The following is a 23,324-nucleotide window of genomic DNA, read 5'->3' as shown; positions in this document are numbered from 1 at the left end:
AATGCATCAACCTGGGGGATGGTTCTGTAGGAGACACAAGAGGGTGGTCTTGGATGATGCAGCTTTTTCTGCTTAACTATGACATCATGTCCTAGTTACTAGTCAGATACCCACAGTAGGAGTTTCTGTGTCCTTGGTGTGATGCATCTGTGCAATGGACTAAACAGCCTTATAAGAGGCTGAGTTGTTAGGTTTGAGGAAGACAAGACTTAACACGTAGTATAGTTATAAAGCATATTCTTTATATGCTTCCTTTAAGTCAATCAGTCTGACTCCTGGCAGAAGCCATTGGCTTCAATTTGCCTTGACCAACTACATTTTTCCTTGTTCATCCTTCTAGTTTCCCTGCTGCTTTGAATATTGAATTTGTGATATACTGTTAGGAATCTCCATTCCATTAGTCTAATAGGACCAACCTTGAGAGGGCAGACGAACTGGAGTAAAATAAAAGTTTTCTTATTGAAAACAGTGCCCAGAAAGCTTCTTGTAACCACTAATCGTATGTTTCACTGGGAATCATTTTTCTAATGTATACTCGCTTCTTTTAGGAAATGATTTAATCGTCTTTTTGGCAGACCAGAACGCACCCTATTTTAAACCCAAAGTAAAGGTATCCTTGAAGTAAGTACAAATGTATTTGTTTCTGTAAAACAGTCATTAGTGTAATAATAGATATGCAGTAACTAGTTGGATTGTCTTTGAAATCAATTTTACTCTGAAGTGGTGTTGTGGTACAAAATCACTAGTTATGAGGTATGAAGCAAGTAATTTGTTAGGAAAATTAGTGAGCATACCAAAGTTTAAAAATGATTTGCTTTAAAAAATAAATAAATAATTTTGAGTGGAACCGGGTCTGTTCCTACATAAACACCTTTCAGTCCCTTGCAATCTGATATGTTTTCTTGAATGTCTTGGGGATTGTCCCTCATCCTGAGTGGATTGTCCCTCATCCTGAGTGTGCCTGTGAGAGCAGCTCAGTCACGGGCTCATCAGATCAACTTTGTCCTTGGTGGTCTGAGGGAGGAGTTTGCACTGGGGTCAATGAACTCTGTTCTAATTTTTCATTTATTGACTGATAGGTGGTGACTGCTAGGTGACTCAGGTTGATTTTGAGGAAATTCAAATCAAACTGAATTTTTTAAATGTTCAAATAATAGTTATGTTTTTTTTATATGACTGGCATTGCATGAAGCACAGTGACCATCATCGATAGTGAGCCAACACAGTTTTGAAACTATAAGAAGCAAGGATTGATCACTGTCTGGAGGAAGAGATGAGTCAGTGCAGGCTAAAGTGGCAGCTTCTAGAAAGTTATGGGGCTTATGCTTGACCTTAAGATAAGTAAAATTTAGGTGAGGGCTTTCAAGTTTCAGGACACAGCATTAACAAGAGATGGTAGTAAACACAGCAGGTTGTGAAGAGGAGGTGGAAAGATTTGCCTGACAGAAGTGGAGGGTATACTTTGGAAAGTTATGGACTAGGAAGATGAGATCAGGGCAGACTAGGAACCTTCATAAGTATCAGAAAGAATTGACCTCAATCCCGAGAAAAGTGGGGAATCATTACAGGTTCTTGTTTAAAGGAGAGGTGGTGAAAACGGTATTTTAAATTGATTTGATTTAACTCGTTAACCATGTGCAGGATGAATTGGTATGTAGAAAGATCAGAGATTACTTGGAAACTGTGCAAAAAGTTTAAGAAGTCCCCATATTGGGTAATGAGTGCTCAGATGCTACAATATTTAACTTAAACTCAGACATATGTAAAAAAAAATTGGCCTTGAGTTAGAACATTGAGGCGTTGAGGGGAAAGTTACAGATGGATAAACAGATTATCCCTTTTGAGAAATGTTCCTTGATACTGGATGTCAGCATGCTTGGAGTGGGGAGGGAACAGAAGTTGATAAATATTACATCCAAGAAATGAACTGCCTAGAAGTGGTTTTTCATGGAAGATTAAAAGTTAAGGAATTTGTGGGCTATTAAAGACTTGGATTCCACTGAGTTTTTTAAAAATCCCAGTTAATTTTTCTTTTGATTAATGTAATGTTGTTTTATATACTTATAAAAGTTAGAAACGCTTGTATTTATTTAGTATAGTTTTGAAAAATTAACTGTCCTTCACTGTTTTCTTCCCCCTCTCCCCTGTTCCTCTCTCAAATGCAACCACTTTTAAAACTTTGAGCTGTTTCTTCTGATGTTTATTTCCATATTCTAAAATAAGTTTTTATACTGTAATTTCTTGAGTTACCATCTTCATCTCTTGGATTTTTTGTTAGCATAGACAAAGATTTAGCATCTTTAAATTGGCTCCATCTCCATATAGTTATATCATATTTTAGCTTGGTCAGTAATCATTGTATAAATTCTGGCCATGTAGATTATGTGTACTTCAGAGCCAAGCAGTATACAGTATTTCATTTCTCTATGGTTTTTCCCTCCAAGAGTAAATGATTGTTTTTTAAAAAATAAATTGCACTGTTTTCTGTGTACCTATCCTTAATTTCTTTGCAGATGTTCCATCATACCTGCCATATACCTGTTGTGCTTTTTCTTTCTCCCATTGAGTCCTCTGCACTCCTCCCCAATCTGAATTCATTCTCTAGGACTTCTGCAGAGTTACTGTTTGGAGACTTTCCCTTTGTCATTCCTTGTTTGATCCCTGTCTCTTGGATCCTGTGCCATTTTGTTCTTTGCTTCTTCATTAACTTCACTGGAGTGTATCCTTCAAGAAATTCCTGAGAAAGGGTGTCCCTCCATTTCCAAAACCTTTTTCTACTCACTCTTTGATTGGCCTGTAGTCTTCTAGCTTCATCGGCTGCAGGTTTTAAATCCATTGCTATTCTTTTTCCTAATCCTTCAAATATGACTTATTTTTAATTTTTGAAGCTATTAGGGTCTCTTCTTTATCCCTGTTCTCTGAAATTTCATAATATGTCTTGGTGTAGACTATTTTTCATTCATTATTCTAGCCTCCCTTCAAGCTAGAGGCTTCTATACTTGGGACCTTTTTGAAATGTTCTTATGTTATTTCTCTGATTATTTTTTTTGTTTTCTCTTTCAGGAATTCCTACTAGTTGGTTATTGGACTGCCTAACTCCATCCTTTATTTCTTTATTTCATTTGTGTTTTTGTCATTTTGTGTTTTTTTCCCCGTGGGAAGTTTTCTTAATTTTATCTTCGGCCTTCTATTGAATAGTTTTATGTTAGCTGTCATGTTTTCTTTTTATCTCCAAGAAGTTTTCTTTGATCTCTTATTATTCTTTTCTCTTAGCATGCTGTTCTTTTTTTTTTTTAATGGATGTATCTTCTTATGTCTTCAAGTGTGGTTTTGAAGTTTTCTTTTGTTTCCTCTGTTATCTCTGTTTTTTTCAGATTCCTTATTAGTATTTGTTTTGGCTCTCTTTAATACTCATAGTTTTCTTTAAAAGGCAGGTAACTCTTTATTATACTATATCAAGAATAAGGTACTAAAGAGCTAATTGGAAACCCTGCATAACGGGATTTACCTCCTGTCTCCTGCCCTGTGGATATGTTCCTGGCTGACTGGCATCCTAGGAATTTGGCAGAGTTGAGGGCAAGGGCCAAACTGTTCCTTTGTATACTTTCCATTAACTCCCTGTTTTTAGCGTAAGGCCAATATCTTACCCTCTCCTGTAACTTACATGTCTAATGCCTGAAAACTACTTGGTTGTTGGCATGCTGAGCAAGAAGGAGAAGGGACCATCACAGAAAAGGTGTTTTCAGCCTTACACCTTACTTCTGTCTTCTGCTATTTCAGATTACTCCAAATTCTGAGCCTTTCAGAGGTTCTTCAGGGCAAAAAGCTTCTTGAGCCTTTTCTCCAAGCACTTCAGCTTATACGGTTGACCATTGAACGACGTGGGTCTGAACTGCATAGGTCCACTTACATACAGATTTTTTTTCACTAAATACATACTGCAGTACTACACTATCCCCAGTTGGTTGAATCTGTGAATGTAGAACCAAGGATGTGGAGGACCAAGTATAAAGTTATACCAGCTATGGATTTTCAACTGCAAGTGGTCATTGCCTCTAACCCCACGTGTTCTTCAAAGGTCAACTGTAGTTTCCTTGCGCTGCTAAGGCAGATCCTTTCATGATCTCTTTGTCTTTGAGGGTTATGCTTTTTTTAAAAAAAAAAATTCGTATCATTTAGTAGGTTCTAAATGAAGAAGATTCTTCTTCATTCTTCTAGGTTCTTTAGAACCTAGAAGTAGGTTCTAAAGAAGAAGAGATAAATTCGTGTGTCAGTCTGTTATTTTGTAAAGTTCTAATTCCTATTTTTACAACCATAAAGAAGGGCAATTTTAGGAATAAAACCTGATCAGGTTAAGTTCCCATCTAGTCCTTTGTAATATATTACTGACTATTTCAAGGTACCTTTTGACCCCAAATCATTAATTTATTTGAACAAGTATTACTGCCAGGTATGTGCAGCATATGAATGACTGCACATGCGTACATACACAGGTACACATACAGAGGTATACACTTAGATGCAGCTTGCTACATAGTAGCACGTGCAGTTGCTATATCATCATTTTTAAAGACCAGCTATTTTTCATGGAAAGGTTAAAGCATTGTTGGAATTCTTTGAGGAAACTGACATTACAAAAAATATTTTATCATAGTGAGGATCAATTATAGAGGCCAACCCAACTGAATTTGAATTCCAGCTATTCCATTTAACTAGCTGTTTAACAATGAAAGCTACTTCAAACTCAGTTTCCTGGTCTGTTCAGTGAGAATTACGATACCTATTTCAGGTGATGGAGATTATCAGCTAATAGCTATTAAGTACTTGATGTAATATCTGAGACATAGTAAGTAGCTGAATTAAAATAAAGCTATTATGTTGTTGTTTTTCTTAATCTTACCCTTGTCAGTATTTTCCTCATTTTCACTTTAAGTAAAACCTATTATATATATTTTTACATTCTTGATGCCATTTAGAAAATAATTATCCATAGGCTGTTTGGAAACTTACTGTCTTGCTGTTTGTTCTTAAGTAGAATTAAATGTAAATTGAATTTAAGGCCTATTTTTTGATTGGGTCACTCAGACAGCATTATGACAAGACTCCAGAATGTTTTGTTAAGTTTTCAAGGTTAATGTAAACCATTTTAAAATATTTTATTATTAAAAATGTAGAATTAGGTATGTATGTTTTGATAGTGTATTGCCAGGTTTGGTCAAAACGAACTTATTTTTCATTGCACATCTTGAAATAAAATGACAAGTTTTCACTGTAAATTTCAAATCTGCATTAAAATCTAAAATTAAGTAATCTATAGATAATATCTTTTATAAAATGACAGTGATACCCTCAGTGCTTTAGCAATTGATAATGAGCCTCCATTTATGTTGTTTTTGTTTTTTTTTTTTGGTCGCACTGTGCTACTACAGTTCCCCGACCAGGGACCTGACCCCCACCCCCTCATTGGAAGCCCAGAGTCTTAACCACTAGACCGCCAGGGAAGTCCTTTGAGCCTCCATTCGTATAAACACCATCCATATGTCCTGGTATCTTTGACAAAAGAACTAGGTGAAAGGATTAAGCCAATGCTTGAACATAAAACTGTGCTTCCTCTTAATAAATATTTCAACTTTTTCTTGTTTCTTAAAACCCTCTGCATCCATCCTGAATTCTTTCATAGACCAAAGAGGCCTACATACATGAAGGATGATAAGCTATTAAAGAACAGAATGTAATTAATCAGTTCTGTGAATTTTTAAATTTTGCATTGAAAATATTTTTGTATGGTATAAATATAGAAGTGTACTTTTCTGTTATAGCTCTGCCGGAATGTTTGTTTATTAAAATGTTTGTTTCTTTTAGGAATCACAGTACATTGATAACAAGTGTAGTCCCGGGGGATTATGATGGAGATTCACAAATGGATGTTCTTCTGACATATCTTCCCAAAAATCACGCCAACGGTGAATTAGGAGCTATTATCTTCTGGGGACAGAATCAAACCTTAGGTGAATTTGTTTTAAGAGTTTTTAATATTTATCACTGGATATTAAAGGAGAAATATGCCTGGTATTCTTAGGTCAGTGTAACAAAAATAATGTTCAGAAATCAGTTCAAAAATGCAGTTCTTGAGTGTCAGTAATTGTCTCTAAAAACTTCTTTAAAAGACTGTTTTCTGGTTCTTCTTTTTCAACCTAGAACTGGTTTGCAGTCAGCTCCAGGGAACAAAATCTACTCTGTTAGCTTAAGGAAGAGAGAATTTATTAAAGGTTTTTTATGCTTTACAGAGTTATTGTGATGGCTAAAGAACACACACGAGGTTGAACTTTCAGGAACAATCCTCAAAGCCTTCAAAGAAGCTACTGCCTTTTTACCATCAGAAAGTGGCAAGTTGCACAACAGGTGCCAGAATGACACTTGCTCACCAGCAAAATGGATGCCATGCACCCTCCCTCTTAGTACTTACAATTCAGTGATCAGACATTAAGACAGAAATGGCAGAAACACAGCCTTCACCTCATTCCTGCCTTGGAAAACTCACCATATCTAATTAGCAAGGCTTACATTTTATTTAGAATCTTAAATGCAAGGATATCTGAGAAATGCTATTTTTGGTTTCTAGTCTCCCCAGTACAGGAAAGCACAAAAAGTTTAGAGTAAAGGTTGAGAGTCAGTCTACCTTATCTACCCACAAATCTTCAAGTCTTATCTGAAAAGCCAATTAATTATACCTAAATGGACAACTTTGTTCATGGAGCCAGACTGAAGAAAGGAGGAGAGGAGGGCATGGACGTTTTAGAGTCTAGTAGTTTTGCATGTATTGGGTTCTTTATTTCAAAACCTTAATTGTCAACTGCTCTACTGCTAAACTGTATATAAAGAAGACTCATCTAAGAGATTTTCAGAATGAAGACTCAAAAGGAAGTTATTGTAATGCTGGTCTTCACTGTAGAATAAACTCTCCCAATATATCTTTACAAACTTGATGTCCATTTAAGTTAGATTTATAGTGTCTCATTAATGCTAATAGTTGGAATTAATTAGAGCTGAATTTTGAAAAGAATGAAAGAGTATTTTTCCCTAAGTGCAAATATCAGAAATAATGTGTTATAAAATGCCTTTTCATTTATATATTTTCTTTTTTTTTTTAACAGATCCTTGCAATATGACCATACTCAATAGGACTTTTCAGGATGAACCATTAATTATGGAGTAAGTATGTGCTTGCTTCCCTTTGAATGATTTTAAACTTACAAACAAAATCTTTCACATAGGAAACTACTTTGCTAAGTTGTATTGACTCTAAATTCATTCTCCATTTAAAGCTGATAGGGGCCTGTCCTCTCAATTATATATGTATTTGCCATGATGGAAGAAAGAGAAAGGTGAAATTCATTATTTTGCAAAGAGGGAGAGATTTGTCTTTTTGGTTTTGTTTTAAAAGCTTTGAATGTGTCCATGATGGATCTTTGTTGATCCTAGCCGTGTCGTTACTCAACTAAGAAAACTGTTTTTGGATAAAACTGTTAGTGCTTGATTGACAGATACGAAGGGTAGAGGATTTCCTCTAGAGACCTAGAAAGATTTCTGTATTAAGGAGAAACTTTGTCCTTTTCACAACTCTTCCTTAGTATTATCATTTATCTCCTCAAAGTAGACTCATGTACCAGGATAAAGTTAATCCAGATTTCTGTTAGGATTCTGGTAATGATGTAGATATCATTTCGGGGAGTAAACAATGTATAGCCACATTCTTGTTTCCAGTGCTGCCTTTTGTACAGTTATTAAAATCATAGTCATACATCAATAGGTTAGTAACCATTAGAAGTCTGAACTTTAATTCACGGATTAATCTTTTTAAAGGTGCGCAGCTTGATTTTTTTTATAATTGGGTGTTTTTCATTGTTGTTACAATATTCAGTGGCTAGTATAAATTTTTATACCAACTAGGGATTACTTTTGTGGGTTATTTCTCCTAAGCCTATCTGACTAAATAAGGAGGGTCATGATTCTGAAATAACAGTCTCCTTATCACTCAGAGACAGGCTAGGCTATGTAGAGGTTACAGACAACACCAAAATCTCACAACAAAAGTTTATTTCTTGCTCACACTGCAGGTCCAGTGTGGGTCAGTGATAGGCTCTTTTGCCAGCTCTCAGAGTGTCTTACAGGGCTCATCGTCTGTGGAGCTGTACCGTCATGTTCTTCTCATTGCCAAGATGACTGGAGGGTCCAATAACGAAAATTAAACACTTTGGCCTCAGAGTGAAACACGTCACATCTGACATTCCATTGATTGCAACAGATACTGACTGTTGTATGTCTACCACACCTCCCCAAAGTTTGTTTTTCTTTTTAAACTAAATTAGAAGTGAGAATTTAATAAAATGGCTGCTTAATGTTTTTAATGTTTTCTTTTTAGCTTCAATGCCGATTTAATTCCTGATATATTTGGTATCACAAATGAATCCAACCAGCCACAAATACTATTAGGAGGGTGAGTAAATATTATTATATCCATGTGATTAATTGTACATGTTGTTGTTGGAGGGACTGTGTATCTATGTGAACGGATTGCTTTAACCATTGGGGGAAAAAACCCCAGCTCATTGGAAATCCTTGTTTAAGATTTTTAAAAGGACATTTGGTCAACATATAAGCTTTCTCAAACACTATGGATTTGATCTGCGACTGGTTTCTCTGTAGAGCCAGTTTAATCCTTTTATCCCTCTGGAAATTAGAGATACAAACTTTGCAAGTCCCCATTTAAATATTGGTTCATTGGATGTTTTTAGAAATGGAAAGATTTAATTTAAATAGTATGTATAGCTGCTGTCTTGATTGAATTCTCTACCTTAGTCATGTTAGCTCCCAGATGTTCATTGATAAGCCTTGTTCCTTCTGTTCAATGAGCAATTAATAATTGCCTGAAAATATAAACATTCCTTCTCTAAGCTCTGGAGACTTTTCCATATATACTCTATCCTTGATCCGTTTGTATGCTAGGATTCTCTTATTATCCAAGAATGCCATTCTTAGGGAAAACTGCCTGGAATCTTGCATTTCAAAGATCTCCATTATAATTCCTCTAGCTTTAAATAGAACTGCCTTCCTAACACAAGAATTCATGATAGCAAGATACTTTTCATGAGATACCTTCAACTTGGTTAATTTTTTCTGTATTTGATAAGGCAAACATTTTAAGAGTACAGAACACATTTATTTATTTTTTTGACTTTCCAGCAAGCGCAGAGAACCACCTTTATCAATCTGTCTTCCCAGGCACTATAAATCTAATGAATTTTCCCTCTGTGTTTTGGAGACGTAATGTATTTTTATGATTAGTTTCTGAAATGTGATGCACAGGCACAAAGACAAGTAAATTATCAAAATGTGAGCTATTCTGAGGTGAAACTGTTACATTTCCTATCACTTTTTCTTAAAAGTTTTCCATAAAGAATATGAGTATTTTTATGCTAGTCATAGTGACCTTTGAAAGACTTGCTGTGAATCTTTAATGAGAAACCTGTTTTTTCCTCAAACTTTGAAAAATACCTGGAAGAGAACCCTGCTTTAGAGACCAGCTGGATGGAGATCTTGCTTTGCCTTTGCAGCTATGTCTGGGAGGAACTGAGTGTGGGTGGGCTAGGGGAAGGCACAGGTGACTCCTACCATAGCAAGCCCTGCTTGTTTGTCTTGGGTAGACATGTGATTGAGAATGTGATGGTGACTTCTGGCCTTGTTTATTTCATGGTAATCTCCATTTTAGTGAAAGAAATACTTGGAATATTTTTAATGTGATATGGTTTGACCTTTGGAAATTTAGACTTATGAAACAGCTGTTGTAGATAATTGAAAAAGTAAAAACTACTAGATATTGTGTGATAATGTCATAGCTTATTTATTTGTTCTGAATTCTATGTTAGATTTTTTTTCCTCTGATGCTTCTTTAAAAACTTATTCTGGGGCTTCCCTGGTGGCACACTGGTTGAGAGTCCGCCTCCTGATGCAGGAGACACGGGTTCGTGCCCCGGTCCGGGAAGATCCCACATGCCGCGGAGCGGCTGGGCCCGTGAGCCATGGCCACTGAGCCTGCGCGTCCGGAGCCTGTGCTCCGCAGCGGGAGAGGCCACAACAGTGAGAGGCCTGCGTACCGCAAAAAAAAAAAAAAAAAACTTATTCTGCCTAAAGATATATTCACTTTTATTTTTTATACATTATTCTCTGGCATACTATAGTATACTGGAGTAATTCTCTACTATTTTATATTTCTCATTTAAACTTCGGTTACAGATTAAACAATAGTAGCTAACCATATTATAGGTAACAAGTTTGTATCCAAGATTTATCCTGTTACCTTTGTCCTGACAACTTTTAAAATGAAGTTATAAAAATTGACAGAAAAGAATTTTTGTCAAGAACATTGTTAGGATGACTATTGCTTGCGTTATTATTCAGACAACAGAAAGCTGAATATGTCTCTATGGGGACAAGCATTAATCTGTTACTAAAATAAGAAAAATGTATTTTGCCATATCAATTTTATGTTACAGATATATGATTAGATGTATAAGTGAAAAAGCCATTAGTATTGACATTTTGGACCATTTGCATGACTAATGATTGGCAGCCCAGTCTTATCTATTAAGGAATCTAACCAACTTTTGCAACTTAACTATTAGGCTCATTTATGCCAGACCCAAGGTTATCTTAAATTTAATTAAATTTGGCTAGCACCTTAATTTTATGGGAAATTTTGCAATGGTCTTTAAATAGAATGCTAAATGCTCCCATGGGATTGTGCGGGAAAGCCCATGGCTGTAAGTGGCCCAGTACAGGCATGGAAACAGGAGATTGCCCACAGGTAAAACTAACATCAGTTTGGCTGGAGTAAGGGTGCAGATGGTCAGCCTAAGCTGGAAACAGTGATAGGTAGAAGAATCCCTTTTAATTGGTACTGTGGGGGTTATCTGATAGGGACAGGAAGGGTGCTAAACCTCTGCTGAGGTGCCAGAGATAATTGAAGTGTGTTAAATGTACAAAGGTGAGGATTCAGTTTGCGCCTCCACCTCACTTTATAATGACTTGAAATAATGTAATAATGTGCCACATTACTTAGAAATAACACCTAGCTATTAAGTGTTAGAGCAGCTTTTGCAGTGATGAGGTTATCGTTAATGAGCATTTTCTGTAAAAGGGTATTTGAAACTGATGTTGCATAAGCATTCAGGATATTGTTTTTAGTATTGACGTGAAAACACTTGTACCTGTAATGTTAATCAAAGCCAAATGTAATGTTGGTCTGTTCATATTTTCTGTGACTCATATACTGAGTTCAAACACATTACTGGGTCAGGCCGAAGTGGTATACCTGGGAATATTAATCCAGGTATGTGACAAACAAGCACTTTTGCCATACTCCATTTACTTCACAAACATTTGCATGAATATTTTGAATGGAATATTGATGGCACTGAAAGCAGCCATTTTTAACTTATTTATGTGAGTGAATATTTTTCCTCCATTAGCAGAAAAAACTATCTTCTATTTAAATATAGGTATTTAATCTCAATTCAGAAGGAATAAATCCCTGTTTTTCTATGTAATCTTCTTACATTATAACCAATGACTGATTTATTAAATCACCCTTCATTTTTACTGCTGATTTGTTTGTTTGCTGGTGCATTACAGAAAATTTTGCAAATATTTATCTTAATGAAATAATGATATTTGTCATTTAAATCTATTTAGAAAAAATATGAAAATTAAGAGATTTATAACACAAAAGAAAACCAAATAATCATCAGGACAGCTTTTAACTTTATAGTCAGCATTAGTACTCATAGTCTTAACAGAAAAAGGTAGCTTTGAGATGATTCATATTTTCTTAGAATTCCCCTAGCAAGCCCCTCCCTTTCTCACCTTATACACCATTTGTATTTTGAGCATTGTTGTTTAAAGGAATCTATTAGGACTTAAGAAATAAGTTTTTTATTGGTATTTCCATAGAAACAGAGCATCAGTTTTATAACTTTTCTCTTTTCCTAAAGAAACTTTTCTATTGGAGATAAATTCATTGATTCTCTCGTTTCTCGCCTAAACCTTTTCTTTTCAAAATTAAGCCACAGAAATAGTGAAAGCTTTAGCAGATAACTTAGAATTGTATATGCTGTGATTATTTCAAGTGACTTGTTATTCAAGGATCCATACTTTTATTTCCTGGAGTCCCACCAGAAGCTTTTGGGGAGTCAATTAAATGACGCTTGATTCCCTGGTGATTTATTATACTGCTTTGTTTTATGTTCTGGTTGGCAGTGTTGTATGTAAGTGAACTTTTGATTGTTTCTAAGTGAATTTAAGAGGTTATTCTCAAAATTTACTCACTTTGCTTTTAGTTAAATCTTACAATTTTTTAGATATGTTTTCTTTGTAGTAATCATTTAGAAAGAGAGCTTCTTTTGAGTTTTTGTGCAAGTAAGTTCAACGGTAATTGTTCATCATTAATATTGATGATATTTAAAAGTGTTTTGAATTCAACATATTTCTATTAGCATATATCAAAATTTTGTTTCCTTCTTTGAGAGGAAACCATTTTGTTTTATTTTATTACGATTTGCATGTATTGAAAAAAGTCCATTTTTAAAACAAGCATAGAGGGCTTCCCTGGTGGCGCACTGGTTGAGAGTCTGCCTGCTGATGCAGGGGACACGGGTTCGGGCCCTGGTCCGGGAAGATCCCACATGCCGCGGAGTGGCTAGGCCCGTGAGCCATGGCCACTGAGCCTGCGCGTCCTGAGCCTGTGCTCCACAACGGGAGAGGCCACAACAGTGAGAGGCCCGCGTACCACAAAAAAAAAAAAAAAAACCAAAAAGACAAGCATAGAATACCAATGAACTGTACACTTAAAAATGGTTAAGATGGTAGCTTCTATGTTATATATATTTTACCACAATAAAAATTAGAAAAAGAAAAACAAACAAGCACAGTTAGAGAAGCTATGTGTATAGAGCAGACTTTGAGTAAGCTTGGTCTATATTATCATTTCAATTTAGGGTAAAATGAATCAAAATAATTTATAATTCCTGAAAATACAGGTTAAGTTCTCTTTCATTAGAGTCCTATTGTATGTTTTAAAAATGTATATTCTATTGAAAATGCCCTACAAATAATTGATTTTTAACAGTCTGGAGGCCTAGGCTCTGAGCTGCATGAGTTCCTGAGTTTCATAGTAGTCCTGAGTAGAGATGGGGGCCTATGCTTCTCCTCAGACTGCCTACTCTTCTGTCTTCCTGCCCTAGGAGCCAGTGCTGCTAGGGCCGTCTCTCAGGTGTAATATCACTGTTGCACACCCTGTGGAGGTAGGAACATTTGGACAAAGTAAGGATATGGCTGAAAGAAATCGCCACATTTTCTCTTATGAACATAAGGTGCTATTTCTAAGAGGTCCTTAAGATTTATCTGGTCTGACCCATACCTTTGAATTCTAATAGAGGCCCAAGAGTGAGTGAATAACCCATCAAGTATTTACCAATGTAACTCTGTTCTTCAGCCATGCTTCTTTTCCCACTCTTCTCTCATGTGTTGTACCCTCACCATGCCCCTCCTGAAGAGGCATAACTGAGGATTGCACAGCTTATTGTCCTCTGTGAGGCTCAGGGTTGGATGGGGAAGGATGAGAAGAAAGAGAATCTTAAACAAGCCTATTTGCTTTTTAAAATATCTACTTAGTAACTCTGGGGTTGGCAGTTTCCATCAGTTGTCTCATATTTTTCCCACAACAGGTAGCTGTGTAGTTCAAGAGGCGCTGTCAAGGAGCCAGCTAATTCAAAGGTTAAGTGACCACTGTAAGCTTGCAATGTAAATAAATGGTAGATCTGGGATTTGAATCTTGGTCTTCCAAATTGTAAAGGCTTTGTTCCTGCCTTCAACTCTGTATAGCCATTACCATTGTTATAGTCACAGAGGGCCTTTGGTGGTGCTCCAACATGGTTAACTTAGACTTCCTCATAGCATAGTGGTTGTTTTCCAAGAAGAAGCAATACAAGAGTATAGACAGAAGCTGGAGATCTCTTTAAGGCTTGGTCCTGGCAGTTAAACAGCATCACTTCTGTGGCATTCTATTCAAAGAATTAGCTAATATTCTAGGGAATTTGAGGATTATGTACTCTACCTCTAGATGTGAGCGTGGCTTAACTGAAATGTAAAAGAGCATGTGGGATGGGAAATAATGTGGTCATCTTTGGATACACAGCATGGTAGGCTGTGTTTATTTACTTTACCATAGGTAAAGACTTGCAAAGGAATATGCAAACACAGATCATTTAAGCAACTAGATCCTCAGGTTTCATAGGTACTCCTACCTAAAATTGATGAGCCTGAAAACGTACCTATTTTCACTATAACTTTCTCCTCCTTCATATAAGAATGCCATGTTCTTTACCCGTCCTAAATCTCACTAATTATACGTTTCCTGGGGAGTAAAAACCGTACAGCACGAAACACAGGTATACTAAACTAATAGAATTTCCAGTTCTTCCTCTTCTCCTATTTCTTCTTCCTATTTCTCTTCAGATGAAGCTTGGTAGCAAAAAGCATTTTGATCCACATTGATATGTTCTAAATTCAGATGTGCTAGAGTGGGGTTGTGGGAGTAATGACAGTTTTTGTTTAATGACTTTGCCTCCTGCATTCCCTGACTACTGTCAAAGAATCTGTAATTATTGAGAGAGGGTCCTGGGAGAGCACAGCACAGAGCATCCGTAAGAAACACCAAATTCAGCAAACCAGACCTTTTAGCTCTTCTTAGTACTCTATCCCTAAGACATGTAATTAAATGGAAGGAAGGTACTTTTCATGCGTATGTAGTTTTGGATCATGCCAGTGATTGTTTCAGATGTGACCAGAATGTTCTTAAGGACTACCAAACCTATGGATAAAACCTTTACATAATTTCTTTTATATTTGGTATGCATTTTTCTGTAATGTAGCTAATACCTACTTTATCAAATCATATCAAGAAAATTCCATTTAAAGTCAAATATTTTATCTTGTCTTATGAAATGTTTACTATTTTCTTTCTCCTATTAATAGAAAATAAATTTACATGCTGGCTCCTGAGCCAAATAATTTTTTGTAGTATATACCTTTCTCATTTATTAAAGTCATAGGGAAAACTTTGGTATGTCTAAAGAAATAAGAAAGAAATTGTGTGATTTCTCATTTTTGTAATCTGTTTTTATTTACTCTGAAAGCCAGATACCAGAGTCAGTATTCACATACATTTAATGGACTGTTATGTCTTTTATCATACTTATTGTATTATAAATTATTTTAGCTGTACTTTACATTGCAATGCTTTAAGTTCACTAAAGAGAAACAGCATGTTGCTTTACTATCTTGTCTTTATAACTTATTTTATGAAAATAGATAAATTTTATCAAAATTACCTTAATTTTGACTGCTTTTAGTAATCTTTCCTACAATATATAATCTGTACTTTCCTCAGTACTTTTTGTAATGTTCCTTGAAACACATGTTAACAAATTTATTTGAATTGAAAAAATGAGGTCAAACTCTTTCTGACAGAAAATAACTTTCATTTGGAGATTGGTTTGACAGTGAGGACTGGCTTTGCTAATTGGATTATATACCAGGCATTTTACATAAATTGAATGAGCTAAATCAGCAGCTCTAAATTCTTTTTTTTTTAACTTTCATTATGGAAAAATTTAAACATATGCAAAGGTAGAGCAAATAGGACAATGAATTTGCATATAATGCACCTGTCATGCAGCTACAGTTAGCAACTCTTGGCCAGTCTTATTTCATTCACAACTTTTCCTTCATTTCTCTCTCTAAGTCCCTCCCCAGACATTTTTAATCCATAAATACTTAAGTATATATCTCTAAAAAATAAGGATGTTTTTAAAATACATAATTACAATGTATTTATCATACCTAAAAATTAATATTAATATTAAATTTCCATGGAGATTTTAATGAACATATATGAACAAGATTTCTTAGCATCTGTATCTATAAAGATGAAGAAAAGGAGTAGACTTGACACTGAATCCTGTTTCATTCTAGCAGTGTCATGCTAGTCTAAAGGTAAGTAAACTAATATATTTTAAAGCTCCATTCATTTCTTCAAAAAAATGCATTTCCAATGAAATTTTACCTTTGATTTAATAAGCTATCAAAGCTTTTTCATCAGGTGTACAGTAGTAGTTAAAATAACTCGACCTCAAAAAAAAAAAAAACTCAACCTCAAAGAGATTTTTTTTTAAAACACCTGGATGCATAAAGCCAATTTAAATACCAATTTGAAGATATACATTTCTTTGGAGACATAAAAAGACCAGATATAAAAACATTTTACATCATGATAAAGTTCTATAACAGAAATAGAATAGAAGTACAAGTCCAAGGATAAAGAGAAGAAGAGCTTTTTTATGTGGTTTGTGGGTATATGTGGATGATGGTGGATAATAATCGGTATGGTATCTATATTCTACTGAATACATTTTTAAGAGTAATCATTTTAATTTTTTTATTGAAGTATAGTTGCTATAAAATATTATAAAGGTGACAGGTGGACAATATAGTGATTTACAGCTTTTAAGGTTTATATGCCATTTATAGTTATTGTAAAATATTGACTCTATTCCCTGTGTTGTACAATATATCCTTGTTTAATAGTTTGTACCTCTTACTCCCCTGCCCCTATATTGCCCCTCCTCCTTCCCTCTCCCACTGGTAACCACTAGTTTGTTCTGTATTATATCTTTGAGCCTGCTTCCTTTATGTTATGTTCACTAGTTTGTTGTTTTTTTTAGATTCCATATACAAGTGATATCATATAGTTTTTATCTTTCTCTGTCTGACTTATTTCACCTAGCATAATGCCCTTCAAGTCCATCCATGTTGCTGCAGATGGCAAAATTTCATTCTTTTTTATGGCCAAGTAATATTCCATTGTGTGTATGTATGTGTGTGTGTGTGTATTACACACACACATATATATATCACATCTTTTTTATTCATCTGCTGTTAGATACTTAGGTTGCTTGCATATCTTGGCTTTCATAAATAATGCTGCTATGAACATATCCTTTTGAATTAGTGTTTTTGTTTTAGATATATATACCTAGGAGTGCAATTGCTGGATCATATGGTAGCTCTGTTTTTATTATTTGAGAAACCTCCATACTGTTTTCCACAGTGGCTATACCAATATACATTCCTACCAACAGTGTACGATCTACATCCTCACCAACATTTGTTATTTGTGTTCTTTTTGATGATAGCCATTCTGACAGATATGAGGTCATATCTCATTATGGTTTTGATTTACATTTCCCTGATAATTAGCCAGGTTTAGCATCTTTCCATGTGCCTGTTGGCCATCTGCATTTTCTCTTTGGAAAAATGTCTGTTCAGTTCTTCTGCCCATTTTTTAATTGTGTTGGTTGTTTTTTTGATGTTGAGTTATTTATATGAGCTGTTCATATATGTTGGATATTAATCCCTTATCAGTCATATCATTTGCAAATATTTTCTTCAATTCAGTAGGTTGTCTTTTCATTTTGTCAGTGGTTTCCTTTGCTGTGCAAAAGCTCTTAAGTTTTAATTACATCTCATTTGTTTATTTTTTGCTTTTATTTCCTTTGCTTTAGGAAATGGATCCAAAAGAATATTGCTGCAATTTATGTCAAAGAGTGCTCTGCCTATGTTTTCCTCTAGGAGTTTTATAGTATCTAGTCTTACATTTAGGTCTGTAATCCATTTAGAGTTTATTTTTGTATATGGTGTTAGAGTATGTTCTGATTTCATTGTTTTACGTGTAGCTGTTCAGTTTTCCCAGCACCACTTATTGAAGAGACTGTCTTTTCTCCATTGTATATTGTTGCCTCCACTGTCATAGATTGACTATAAGTGTGTGGGTTTATTTCTGGGCTCCCTATTCTGTTCCATTAATTAGAGTAATCATTTTATTTTAAAATATCAGTAATTAGGGGCTTCCCTGGTGGCGCAGTGGTTGAGAGTCCGCCTGCCGATGCAGGGGACATGGGTTCATGCCCTGGTCTGGGAAGATCCCACATGCCGTGGAGCGGCTGGGCCCATGAGCCATGGCCACTGAGCCTGCGCGTCCGGAGCCTGTGCTCCACAACGGGAGAGGCCACAACAGTGAGAGGCCCACATACCGCAAAAAAAGAAAAAAAAAACCAGTAATTCTAATAGGTTTAAAGATTACATGCTTTTGTAGCTATTTAAAACGTTGAAAATATTTATATTACTTTCTTAGAAATGAACTTCTAGGTATTAAGAGATAGTTTTTGTAAATTCTTTTAAGAGTCTATTGGAACAAAAGTTTTCAAGACCACTGGACTAGGCGGCTTAGAGAAGCATGCTAGACCCATCTTCACGCTAGACCTATCTCCTAGTAACTGCTTTTACCTGGGTATCTTTTTTTTTTTAATAGTTCAGTTGTATTACATGAATGTTGTTGTTGTTGTTGTTTAAATTAATTAATTAATCAATTATTTTTGGCTGCGTTGGGTCTTCGTTGCCGTGCGCGAGCTTTCTCTAGTTGTGTCGAGCGGGGGCTACTCTTCATTGCAGTGTGCAGGCTTCTCAATGTGGTGGCTTCTCTTGTCACGAAGCACAGGCTCCAGATACCTGGGCTTCAGTAGTTGTGGCACACGGGCTCAGTGGTTGTGGCTCACGGGCTCTAGAGCGCAGGCTCAGTGGTTGTGGCGCACAGGCTTAGTTGGTCCATGGCATGTGGGATCTTGCCAGACCAGGGATTGAACCCTTGTCCCCAGCATTGGCAGGCGGATTCTTAACCACTGCACCACCAGGGAAGTCCCTTACCTGGGTATCTTAAATATATGACAACTCATTGTAGGCTGATCATTGAAAAGTGAGTGGATTAGCAGTCATTTCTAAGAGCAGTTACCGTAATAGGCAACTAAAAGCTACAGTTGACATTAATTACATTTAAATTCATCCTTTGATAAATGCTGTTCTTTGAGATTAAAGATGATGATGCCTACAAATTAGAACACCTTGACATAATTATGTTTCCTGTTGGGGACAAACTAGTAATTGGAATTTTCTACAGAGGTCAAGAAATGTCAACAGATTCAACATGACTCAGAACTGCCCACTTTTTCATCTCTGCTGTTTCTTCTTTTGTCATCAGAGCAGTTAACATCTGTGACCTTGGCATTCAAATGGAGTTAAGGAAATTATAGTTTATATGGGTATAGTTGCTTGAAAAATATGGTATCTGCTTCTTACTGAAAAACTATGTTGTGTATAAAGAGCAACATTAAAGGCAGAAGGAGAAATGAATTTTATTTTCACCTATTTAAGTTTTTAAACAATTTAATTATCTTAGGCAACTTAAGTTGTCAGTCATCTTAAAATGTACCATGAAAGAATCAAAAGCTCTTTCTCCGCCCACCTTTGGTAGTCATCAGAATGGTAAATAGACACTGTATATAAAATAAACTATAAGAATCTGCTAACTGCCTTTTAAGAGATATTACTGTAAAATATCAGAGTATAGGCAACAAGTGTAAAACTTAAAATACTATGAAGAACTTGAATATTGATTTGAAATGTTCCAGGTAGCAATATTACAATTAATATTTTATTATGAGTTGCAAACTAAAGTGTCCGATGGGGCCCAGAAGGAAAACAAAGTGAGTGAACACTTTGGGAAGCTTCAGAGTTGACCTGCCTGGAGACTCTTGCTCTGTGTGAACAGGGCCAGTTGCTTGCCAGACCTTCTGATATTTCAAGAGAAGTTGGAAATCCTGATTTTTATTTGAAATCTGATTTTTAATTTGTTTTACCTCTGAATTCAAACTTTTTTAAACAATGTGTAGGTCAAATAAAACACATTTTATGCTGAATTTGACCCATAGTCTGCTACTTTATGACTTTTGCTTTATCGCTGTTCTAGATTCTTCATTTGAAATGTACGTTTTGTTAAATAGTTCCTAAGACAAAATGTCACAAGTTAGTTGAGGTTTTCCAAAATTCTAGCTATAACTTGTTTCAAAGCAAACCTGTAAAAAAATATGGGAAATTAGATCAGTAACTACTAGCATAGTAATTAAAGACAGCCACACGATTAACCTCATGGAACTCAACTGTGTAAAAGTTTGTGTTTTTTTAATTCATTTTCAGCATATAATTACAAATTTGTTGGGAACATGAGAAACTCTTCTGAAATGACTTTATGTCAAACTTGTCGTAGGATCTCTAGCCTGAGCCTGATTATTTTGTATGTAATTAAAAATACTTTAATGCTTAGAATTTAAAGAACTGATGAATAAATGGCATATCTTAAAGAGAAGTGAACCAATGATTATTAAATTGGACTTAATTGAAATTATTTTAAGCATTTCTGACCTTGTGTAGTATGAAAGAAAAACATGACATGAATGCTTGGTATTGAATTACCATACAACAAATGCTAAATATAACTTTTCAATGTATATTAATATTTTCTTATTATCATAACCCTATATTATGGGGTTTTAGTTAAAGTAATACAATCAAGTTGTAGGAATACTGCTTGGTTTGGTTTTTAGTGTCTTGTTTAGGTTATAGATGAGGCCCAATATGTGCTAAAAAGAATGTAGAAGAAGGTTACTGGGAAGAAGTTACTGTTTGTAGAACCCTTTGCATAGAGAAAATTTTCTCCTGTTGAATGCTTATTCTTTTTTCCAGAATCCACCTACTAATAACAAATTAGTCAATTGTTTCTTCCCACTTTCCAAACACTGCAAAACTAAATTCACAGGTGAACCTTGTTTGCTGTCTACTCAATTGGATACTGTGTTGACAATTAACTTAGACTTAATTAGCCTTTAATTGCTCTTTGGAGATGACATATCTATGCTTCCATATTGGACTGGAACATAATACTGTGAAAAAAATAGCAAATTCTAATTAGAAGTAGAGAAGAATAGGAGATGCTACTTAAGACTACGATTCAGTTCAGCCAGTATTTGGGAGCCAGGTCCTGGTTAGGCATTGTAGATACAAATATCTATGAGTCAGGGTACCTAGGATACACTCTCAGAGAAACAGTTCCTCAAGTAACTATAATGCAAACTAAAGTGCTATTACGAGAGAAAAGTATAATGGTGAAACAGTGAGAGAGGAGTAAAGGCCTTTTGGAGGAAGCTGATTTAAGTAGGGCCTTGATAAATAGGAATGCCTTTGACACTGGAGTGTTCTTCACTAGTGAGGAATTGTGGGGAGATGATTTTATTTAAACTTGCTCTTCTTTCTGTAGTTCCTAATAGTTTACCAGTATGACCTTCCTGAAAACTTAGTACTGTTGGTTTTTTTAGTGAGATAAAATTTGCATAACATTATTAAAATTAACCATCATTGTGTACACTTTAGTGAGATTTAGCACATTTACAACATTGTGCAACCATCACCTAGTTCCAGTGACTTTTCATCTCTCCGAAAGGAAACCCTGTACCCATTAAGCAGTCACTCTCCCTTTCCCCTCTACCCCTGCACTTGGTAGCCACTAATCTTCTTTCTGTCTCTAGGATTTTCCTATTATGGGTATTTCATATAAATGAAATCATACAAGATGTGACTTTTTGAGTCTGGCTTCTTTCACATAGAATAATATTTTAAAGATTCATCCATATTGTATCATGTATCGGTACTCCAGTTATTTTATGACTGAATAATATTTTCATTGTATGGGTATATGACATTTTGTTTATTCATTCATCCATTGGTAGATATTTGGGTTATTGTGAATACTGCTGCTAAGAGCATTCATGTACCAGTATTTGTTTGAATACCTGTTTTCAATTCTTTTTTTTTTAACATCTTTGTTGGAGTATAATTGCTTTACAATGTTGTATTAGTTTCTGCTGTATAACAAAGTGCATCAGCTATACATATACATATATCCCCATATGCCCTCCCTTTTGCGTCTCCCTCCCACCCTCCCTATCCTACCCCTCTGGTAGTCACAAAGCACCCAGCTGATCTCCCCATGCAGTGCAGTTGCTTCCCCCTAGCTATCTATTTTACATTTGGTAGTGTATATATATGTCAATGCTACTGTCTCATTTTGTCCCAGCTTACCCTTCCCCCTCCCCATGTCCTCAAGTCCATTCTCTACATCTGTGTCTTTATTCCTGTCCTGCCCCTGGATTCATTAGAACCTTTTTTTTTTTTTTTAAGATTTCCTATATATGCGTTGGCATATGGTATTTGTTTTTCCCTTTCTGACTTACTTCACTCTGTATGACAGACTCTAGGTCCATCCACCTCACTACAAACAACTCAATTTCTTTTCTTTTTATGGCTGAGTAATATTCCATTGCATATATGTTCCACATCTTCTTTATCCATTCATCTGTCAGAGGACACTTAGGTTGCTTCCATGTCCTGGCTATTGTAAATAGTGCAGCAGTGAACGTTGTGGTACCTGTCTCTTTTTGAATTATGTTTTTCTCAGGGTATATGCCCAGTAGTGGGATTGCTGAGTCATCTGGTACCTCTATTTTTAGTTTTATAAGGAGCCTCCGAACTGTTCTCCATAGTGGCTGTATCAATTTACATTCCCACCAACAGTGCAAGAGGGTTCCCTTTTCTCCACACCCTCTCCAGCATTTATTGTTTGTAGATTTTTTGATGATGGCTATTCGGACTGGTGTGAGGTGATACTGCATTGTAGTTTTGATTTCCATTTCTCTAATGATTAGTGATGTTGAGCATCCTTTCATGTGTTTGTTGGTAATCTGTATATCTTCTTTGGAGAAATGTCTATTTAGGTCTCCTGACCATTTTTGGATTGGGTTGTTTGTCTTTTTGATATTGAGATGCATGAGCTGCTTGTATATTTTGGAGATTAATCCTTTGTCATTTGCTTCATTTGCAAATATTTTCTCCCATTCTGAGGGTTGGCTTTTTGTCTTGTTTATAGTTTCCTTTGCTGTGTAAAAGCTTATGTTTCATTAGGTCCCATTTGTTTATTTTTGTTTCCATTACTCTAAGAGGTAGGTCAAAAAAGATCTTGCTATGATTTATATCAAAGAGTGTTCTTCCTATGTTTTCCTCCAAGAGTTTTTTGTTTGTTTGTTTGTTTTTGCGGTACACGGGCCTCTCCCATTGCGGAGCACAGGCTCGGGACGCACAGGCTCAGCGGCCACGGCTCACGGGCCCAGCTGCTCTGTGGGATCTTCCCGGCCTGGGATCTTGCCGGCCTGGGGCACGAACCCGTGTCCCCTGCATCGGCAGGCAGACTGTCAACCACTGCGCCACCA

General features: G+C 35.8%; 1 protein-coding gene across 2 annotated transcripts in view; it reads left to right on the top strand.

Annotated features, from left to right (window-relative positions):
- The window catches only part of ITFG1 (integrin alpha FG-GAP repeat containing 1), a 234,892-nt gene that overhangs the window by 1,494 nt on the left and 210,074 nt on the right, over positions 1-23,324 (top strand). For both annotated transcript variants that reach the window (XM_060132514.1, XM_060132515.1), the window contains exons 2-5: positions 549-621; positions 5,863-6,008; positions 7,155-7,212; positions 8,423-8,497. In XM_060132514.1, the coding sequence (XP_059988497.1) occupies positions 549-621; positions 5,863-6,008; positions 7,155-7,212; positions 8,423-8,497 (352 nt within the window). The remainder of the gene's footprint in view (positions 1-548; positions 622-5,862; positions 6,009-7,154; positions 7,213-8,422; positions 8,498-23,324) is intronic.

This window comes from Lagenorhynchus albirostris, chromosome 19 (genome assembly GCF_949774975.1).
Source record: "Lagenorhynchus albirostris chromosome 19, mLagAlb1.1, whole genome shotgun sequence".
Classification (NCBI taxonomy): Eukaryota; Metazoa; Chordata; class Mammalia; order Artiodactyla; family Delphinidae; genus Lagenorhynchus; species Lagenorhynchus albirostris.
This window is presented reverse-complemented; position numbering and strand designations above follow the sequence as displayed.